This window comes from Corylus avellana, chromosome ca2 (genome assembly GCF_901000735.1).
Source record: "Corylus avellana chromosome ca2, CavTom2PMs-1.0".
Classification (NCBI taxonomy): Eukaryota; Viridiplantae; Streptophyta; class Magnoliopsida; order Fagales; family Betulaceae; genus Corylus; species Corylus avellana.
In genome coordinates, this window is record NC_081542.1 from 15,980,537 (window position 1) to 15,989,344 (window position 8,808).

Below are 8,808 nucleotides of genomic sequence, written 5' to 3' on the forward strand. Positions count from 1 at the left end.
GAATAAAAATATGCTAATTAAACTTTCTGATTCAAAGGTTGAACGCTGTCACATCAACATAATAGCATAAAAGTGAGATGAGAGATAAATATTTAGAATTAGTCTTACATAATAATTTTTTATCTAAATTAAATGAAATTCCTCTAATTTAGTATATTAAGGTATTATTTGTCCTCATTAGCGTTCTATAAGAATTATATGTTCTAAAAATATGCTAGTTTTAAGTTAGAGAAAAACTTTGTCCATAATTAAAAGTCTTATATATACGATAGTTAGACCCAAATTTATGGACTTAATCTGATATGGTGCTGTAACCGGGTCTATTAAAAAAACTCAAATGACGCTAGCACACAAGTTTTAATTTTCCAGGGACACAAATTTCATCTAAACCAGCTTGGATGAAATTTTATTCAATTTACTTTAATAAATAACAAGTGTAATCTAACATATTTGAGTTTCTCATAAATTAATATTTGGGTTCCTAAGTTAGTAAAAGGGTAACAAATCACTATTAAGAATGTTAAAGAAAACATGTGTCTCTTACATGGTGGAGGGACACTTGATTTGTTAAAAGAGAACTAAAGAACATGACTTTTGGCTAGTACCGAGGAATGTAGGAGTATTTCTAGGGTTCAAGTGAAAATCCAATTGGCAAATATTATGTTGGATTAAAGAAGTGGGTGGTGATCCATTTGTTTCATGGATCACGATCATTTTATGATCTAAATTAAATTTCACAAAATTAATAGTATATATATTATCATATGATATTATATCAAATAATGCTACACACCCACTTTCTTATTCCTATTTCCACTATTTTTAAGTAGCTTTGAAAATTACAAATGAATTTAGGATAATTTACTATTAAATTTTGATTTAATGATAATTTTAAAAGCTACCTAAAAGAGTGTGAAAAGAAAGTGAAGAAGTGCAAATGTGTATATATATTAACACAATGTATATTATTAAATACAACATAAAATAAATCATTTCCATTTCACTATTCCTCGTTTCATTGGATCCCACAACTATGGTTTATAAAGGGCAAAAAAAAAAAAAAGGAATAAAAATTATAGACTTCAACATCCAAGTTTAATAAGAGTCAATATCAGTTAAGTACATGCCTTCGAAACCCTAAAATATCTAATAATGATACAAGCCAATATTTTGCCACATTCTATCTTCCATCAAGGGAATCATGATCATGACATGGTGAGAACCTAATTGTCCCGTCAGATCTCCCTAAAATACTTTCAAAATCAAAAATCAAAGATTTTGACAGCCAAGATTAGTATTTAACTCTTGATAATAATCTTCTGGATTTTCATGAAGGCTTTTGCATCGCAGAGAGTACCTAATAGTGATATACATAACTCCCATCAATATTGGGAACTTCTCTCCCTACTCGCAGGGTGAGATTCGAGGTGCATTAAGGAATGATGCAGAATCTTTAAATCTTCTGCATATACCTTCTTCATGGACATTTGTGCTTCCAAGTCATCCAAATGACTGATGATCTGTAACCCCAAATTGCACTGAGTATAATCTTTGTTGGTCATCACTTCAGAGGCAGAGTCTCTAGAATGCAAACAGGCTGTCCATTTGCAGTCATCCATGCTCGTGTGGTTCAATCTGACAACCAAAGGCATACTCAACTGAGGAGAAAGATTATGGAAGTCATGTATTCTTACCTAACACTGACGAAAAGAAATCTGGCATCGTCAGCTTCATCTAATAGCATGTCCAGAACATTAAGTAGTTTTGAAATACAAAAAAGACATAAGGAAAGGTATATAATGGGTAGTATTTCTTACTTTGTAAGTATGCTTTGTGCGTTTTTGTTGTCCTCCACACTAAACAAGGCATCCACCAATCCCTCCTTTGTCCTTACAAGCCCCTCCAAAAGACCAAATGACACGCATATAGAATGTATTGCTGAATCAGCAGTCTCTGAGCTGACGTTGCTAATCCTAATGGTAACAGTTTCCTCGACACGCAGAGGACAAATTGGTAGGATGAAGCTGCTCACTCTAATTCCACCAACAGCAATTGCTCTCTTGCAAGATTCTACACTCTTGAAGCATGCAAATTATGTACTTATTAGACAACCACATGCAAAAATAGGTAAGGGAAAGAGGAGGGATGGATGACCAAAAAAACAAAACAACCAAAATATGTACCTCAAATTGGACATAGCAGCAATTAAATTCATTTGGTTTACTAGTCATGGAAGCCTTAGAAATCTCCCCAAAAACTGAAAGTGCCTTTTTCAACAGGGAAAGGTTGATTGTGGAAGGGACATTCTCAACAGAAATAGAGCTTGAACTTTTGAAGTTAGAAACATTTATATTGGTAGGAGTACTAGAAATATTGACTTGGTTGTCTGGCTTGAGAGTAGGAGCTGGTGAAGAGTTAACCAGTTTTGATGAGACGCCCTTCGACCTGGGCTGACCTTCTGCAGGCAAAGACATGCGAGATGAAGATCTTTTTCTAGGTTCATCTTTCTGCTTAAAATTGAGATTCAAGGTTCGGTCAGAACTCACTTTACATTTTTTTAATGAGTATTCATGAAGATTCAACTATAGCGAACTATTAATATAGAAATAGTGAATACATAGCCACACAGAATCCCAACAGTACACTATATGCATACCCTAAAACGGTCTGGCTTTTCTGTCTTCAATTTCAGATGTGTACCTACACCTTGTGCTACTGGTACGCCTAATTCAGACCAGTCATCATCTTCCTCAGAGGAACTATGGAGGGATCGCCTCAGGCTCTGAATGCCTTCTGATTGGGTATTGGCCAGTATCCTTAGGTAAGATGTAGCCCTAGTACAGAATTATCATTTCCTAAAGTTATTTATCTTAGCATTAAATCAACATCCACAAAGAAATGTTATTTGTTCTAATGTTTTAACCAGAAATGTCCAAAGGACTTATATCTACAAATTGCAGTGGAATTCGATTTAGCACTCTTAACATGGGGGGATTCATAACACTTTAATTTGAATAATAATAATAATAATAATAATTAAAAGGTGTGCAGCAGATTGTTTTTGGATAAGTTAAAAGGGTACATAAATTTAATGAAGATAATGTATGTGTTCCATAACTTGAACAACCAGCTTAGCAGATGGCGTTACAATTGGACAACTGTGATCAGAGAAGCATTGAAGCTCTTGATGGTTATCAAAACTAAAACTCTTCCATGGCCGACTTTAGTACAACAATCTAACTGATAAGGTGCACCAAGACTATGCAGAGTAGAAATCAATAGAACAAGAAGCATTAAAGCTCTAACTATCATACTCCTTTGGTAAAACAATTGTACCCAAAATGCGTGCATCCTACAACTTCACTTTCTTCCATCAATTTTTTGCAAGGGTTCCAACAATTTACAAGTGATATCAATATAATATATTGAGATTTTGGTAAAATTCGAATCATCAGCTATCATGGCCTGAAATACAAGCATCTTAATAATTAATTTGGATAAATTAGGGGCTTAGGGCTAAAACCCATAAATTTTCAGTTTCCTTTGTATTTGTCTACTAACTCTGCAACGATTCAATCAAAATATTAAGAAATGAAAATAAAAGTTTGTTAAAACCCGTCCAACTGCTTACCGAAAATAAAAACTTTCAACATAATCTAATGTCCAGTGCACATTCAGCAATCACCAGATTAAAAGTGTTCTGGTGGAAACTGTTTTTTATGTTTTTATGAGTGCTGTGTTTTGGTTGTTTGTTAATGTTTTTTGTTTAGAGAGGAGCAAACAAAAGATGGAAAACAAAAACTTTAAAAGTTCCTTCTTTTCTATCCAAACCCAACCTGGTATTTAATTTAACCATCATAATTTCTGATATATCCACATTGACAAGTGCATCACAAAACTAAAACCCTAAACCCTTTTGATATTTTGCTCAACCACCATCATTTACGCACACAAACATACACATTCACAAACTAAAGCACTAGTACAGAAAAAAAACAAACAAACAAACAAATTCGTAAAACAGAGCTCCAATAACCTTGGCTTCGCGGAGAGGGAAACGACGCCGTTTTCGCCTGCGAATATAGCTACTTTTCAGAATCTAACAAGTTGGACTATTATTCGGGAAAGAGGCGAAAAAGGTGTAAAATGAGAGGGAGAGTTATGGTTAGGGTTTACCAGTGAACAGTGCCGAGAGACAAGCTCGGAGTGTCGGCTTCATCGTCATCTTATGCGAACGTACAGTTTTTTCTTTTCAATACTGAAAACTCGTCTTAGTTGGTCCTTCCCTTCCTATCTAATCCACGGAAGCCCAAGCCCAAGCTCAAGCTCAAGCCCAAGCCCAAGCTCAAAAGCACATCATGTTGGAGACCAAACTTCAGTACTTTGTATCTGCTTTGTGTGTATTATATTTTGTGCTTAAAGCTGTTGTGTCAAACTTTTACTGAATGTTGTAACACCACGTCTAGATAGAATGGACTCTTTTATACATTAGACGAAAACATACTTTTTGTGGAGTTTGGAAAGCTTATTCAAAGGGCTAAATTTGTATTTCATGGAAAAAATTTCACCTTTGATGTTATAAGGCGAAAGAGTCTTAAAATGATCTGGTACAAAGATTGAAGATCTCATTCAATCAAAACCAATCTAATTCAAACGAGAATGTGCGTCAAGTTTTCGAGAATGACTCGATTGTAGTTCCAATCAAACAGTGGATTAAAAGGACTTTTTAGGAGCATCATTCGCAATTGCGATCGAAAGGCGTTTGAATGAGAAAGCCATAGAGAGTTTCGATCAAAGTGTCATTCGAAGCTCGTTCAATCCCTACACACATAAACTGTGGAACCCTAATTTTGGTTCAACCCAAACTTATTTTGGTTCGAATGAGGTTGCGGCAAATTGTTTTAAGCAATTGACTTAGCCTAAAAGGTTATGTTTTCTCCCCTTCTATATAAGCCGCACATAGCACAACTTTTATATACTTAGAGAGACATTGTTTCATTGTTTTGTGAGCATTTTACCACTGTTCTTGAGCCTAAATATTCAAAACTTTTCTTTGTTTTATCCTTGCCATTCAAATCATAGAAAACCTATAGTTACCAAAATTATGGGTTGCAGTAAACAAGGTTTGTTTATGTATGTGATTTCTATAGAAGATGGCTAAAGGTTATGAAGCTACTGCGGTGGGAGGTGAACGTGTCATTTACCACGGTTGTAAGATTGGATTTTCAAAGTTACAAATGTTTTATAAGTCTTCTATAGTGGATGCCTTTAGAGTTAACTAGCTCCGAAATAGTTTTACTTTTAAAGAGATATTCAAAAGGTTTTTAATTTATTACCAAAAAAAGTGTGTTGATGATTTTTTTTTTAAAACAGTTCAATCTCATTCATTGATAAACGAGCATGAAGTTCAAACAACACAATGCAAAGTTTTGAAGCAACCATAATTGAAGCTACGAGGTTACAAGCGTCAAAGATGATGTATTACATTTCAGACTCATACAAAATCCGCAAACCTATGACTAATTTTCAAATTAAACAACAGATCTGCGCCAAACAGACACAAATCAATGCATAGATAGCTCTTATTCCTCAGTCTTGAGGGCAAAGAACCTCAAGCCAAAACTCATCATCTTCAACCCGAAAGCTAGGATAATGTTCACATCCACAACTTTGTCTAGACCAAATCAACTATCCAGAAGGGCATCAGGCGGGCAGATCGAGAGAGAGGACTGAGCATTATTACAAGCAAAAAACAAAAATGATACAGGGAAACAAATCAAGACAGAAAAAAAGAAAAAAAAGAAAGAAAAAAAACCACACTAGAGCATGACAGCAGCCAAAAAGAAGAGCTGATCGCGCACTCGCCGGAAACCGAAAACGGAAGGGGCGTTGGGAGCTCATCACAGCGGGGGTGCGAGAAAAAGTCCCAGCAGAGGACGGTGGGTGGCGGAGCAGGGGCGGAGGAGATCGGCGGCGCACTCAAACGGAAGGGGAAGTTTAAGTGAAACCCCATGAAAACAAGTAGAAACAGCAAAAGCAAAAACATAAAGAAAGAAACACAAACTCTAGCCAAAAACAAGAAAATGAGAGAATACAAGAAAATAAAACAAAGAAACAAGAAACCCAAAACACAAACCACGTCGGGGAGGAAGGTTGCCGGGGAAAAATGGCCGGAACGCAAAGAACCTAGACGAAGCTGAAGAGGACAAGTGGAGGGGCGAGTGACGACGTGGGTTTGGCAAGGGTAGAAGATCGGGCAAAAAACGGCCGATCCAAAAGCCTAGAGCAAAAAAATGGGACCAAAGGAGGGGGAAGAGGCAGAGAGGAAAGGAAAGGAAAAAATCGCCCAAAGAGCTAGGGGCATCAGGCAAATAGGCTAGCTTGCTAAGAGAAAGAGGGCAATGGGAGGGGAGGGGAAGGGGGTGGAAGAAGAGGGAGAGGGTCGGAAGGTCGGAGGGGGGAGTTGTTTTGTGAGAATTTTACCATTGTTCTTGAGCCTAAATATTCAAAACTTTTCTTTGTTTTATCCTTGCCATTCAAATCGTAGAAAACCTATAGTTACTAAAATTATGGGTTTCAGTAGACAAGGTTTGTTTATGATTTCTATAGAAGATAGCTAGAGGTTATGGAGCTACTGCGATGGGAGGTGAACATGTCATTTACCACGGTTGTAAGATTGGATTTTCAGAGTTACAAATGTTTTGTAAGTCTTCTATAGTGGATGTCTTTAGAGTTACCAGAATAGTTTTACTTTTAAAGAGATATTCAAAAGGTTTTTAATTTATTACCAAAAAAAGTGTGTTGATTTTTTTTTTAAACAGTTCAATCTCATTCATTGATAAAGGAGCATGAAGTTCAAACAATACAATGCAAAGCTCTAAAGCAACCATAGGCGAAGCTACGAGGTTATAAGTGTCAAAGATGACGTATTACATTTCAAACTCATACAAAATCCGCTAACTTATTACTAATTTTCAAATTAAACAGCAGATCTACGTCAAACAGACTCAAACCAATGCATAGATAGTTCTTATTCCTCGGCATTAAGGGTAGAGAACCCCAAGCCAAAACTCATTCTCTTCCACCCGAAAGCCAAGATAACGTTCACATCCACAACCCAAAGGTCTGGACCAAATAAACTACCATGAAGGGCATCAAGCAGGCAGATCGAGAGAAAGGACCAAGCATTATTATAAGCAAAAAACAAAATCGATACAGGGAAACAAAACAAGATAGAAAAAAAGAAAAAAAAAAAAAGCCAGACAAAATTACAGGAAAATAACCAATAACAAAAAAAGCACACTAAGAGGATGACAACAGTCGAAAAGAAGAGTTGATTGCGCGCTTGCCGGAAACCGAAAACGGAAGGGGCGTTGGAAGCTCATCACGGCGGGGGGTGCAAGAAAAAGGCCCAGCAGAGGATGGTGGGTGGCGGAGCAGGAGCGGAGGAGATTGGTGACGCACTCAAATGGAAGGGGAAGTTTGAGTGAAACCCCATGAAAACAAACAGAAACAACAAAAGCAAAAACATAAAGAAAGAAACACAAACTCTAGCAAAAAACAAGAAAATGAGAGAATACAAAAAAAATAAAACAAAGAAACAAGAAACCTAAAACACAAACCACATCGGGGAGGAAGGTTGCTAGGGAAAATGGTCGGAACACAAAGAACCCGGACGAAGCCGAAAAGGACAGGCTAAAGGGTGAGTGACGACGTAGGTTCGGCAAGGGTAGAAGATTGGGCAAAGAACGGCCGATCCAAAAGCTTAGAGCCAAAAAAAGGGGACCAAAGGAGGGGGAAGAGGCGAAGAGGAAGGGAAAGGAAAAAATCGCCCAAAGAGCTAGGTGCATCAGGTAAATAGGTTAGCTCGCTAAGCGAAAAAGGGCAATAGGAGGGGAGGGGAGGGGGGAGGCAGAAGAGGGAGAGGGGAGGAAGGCCGGAGGGGGAGTTGTTTCGTGAGCATTTTACCATTGTTCTTGAGCCTAAATATTCAAAACTTTTCTTTGTTTTATCTTTGCCATTCAAATTATAGAAAACCTATAGTTACCAAAATTATGGGTTTCAGTAGACAAGGTTTGTTTATGAATGTGATTTCTATAGAAAATGGCTAGAGGTTATGGAGCTACTGTGGTGGGAGGTGCACGTTTCATTTACCACGATTGTAAGATTGATTTTCAGAGTTATAAATGTTTTGTAAGTCTTCTATAGTGGATGTCTTTAGAGTTAACTAGCCTCGGAATAGTTTTACTTTTAAAGAGATATTCAAAAGGTTTTTAATTTATTACCCAAAAAAGTGTGTTGATTTTTTTTTTTTTTGAAACAGTTCAATCTCATTAATTGATAAACGAGTATAAAGTTCAAACAACACAATGCAAAGCTCTGTAGCAACTATAGCCAAAGCTACGAGGTTACAAGCGTCAAAGATGACGTATTACATTTCACACTCATACAAAATCCGCTAACCTATGACTAATTTTCAAATGAAACAGCAGATCTGCACCAAACAGACTCAAATCAATGCATAGATAGCTCTTATTTCTCTGCATTGAGGGCAGAGAACCCCTAGCCAAAACTCATTCTCCTCGACTCGAAAGCTAGGATAACGTTCACATCCACGACCCAAATGTCTGGACCAAATCAACTACCCCGAAGGGCATCAAGTGGGCAGATCGAGAGAGAGGATCAAGCATTATTACAAACAAAAAACAAAACCGATACAGGGAAAGAAAACAAGACAAAAAAAAGAAAAAAGAAAAAAAAAAGTCAAACAAAATTACAGGAAAATAACCAACAACAAAAAAAGCACAC

At 36.9% G+C, this 8,808-nt stretch overlaps 1 protein-coding gene across 4 annotated transcripts; it reads right to left on the minus strand.

Moving 5' to 3' along the window:
- Positions 1-1,073: 1,073 nt before the first annotated feature.
- On the minus strand, positions 1,074-4,268 carry LOC132170623 (uncharacterized). 4 transcript variants are annotated; one of them, XM_059581668.1, is made up of 6 exons: positions 4,177-4,268; positions 4,037-4,073; positions 2,657-2,834; positions 2,184-2,507; positions 1,818-2,077; positions 1,074-1,734 (listed from the first exon to the last, which is right to left on the minus strand). In XM_059581668.1, exons 1-6 carry the CDS (start codon positions 4,223-4,225, stop codon positions 1,731-1,733), a joined length of 852 nt encoding a protein of 283 aa, XP_059437651.1. In that variant the 5' UTR covers positions 4,226-4,268; the 3' UTR covers positions 1,074-1,730. The 4 variants fall into 4 exon arrangements, with proteins under 4 accessions (XP_059437651.1, XP_059437649.1, XP_059437652.1 ...); XM_059581666.1 differs by having other exon boundaries at positions 1,074-1,635; positions 4,177-4,267; XM_059581669.1 differs by having other exon boundaries at positions 1,542-1,658.
- Between the last annotated feature and the right edge of the window lie 4,540 nt (positions 4,269-8,808).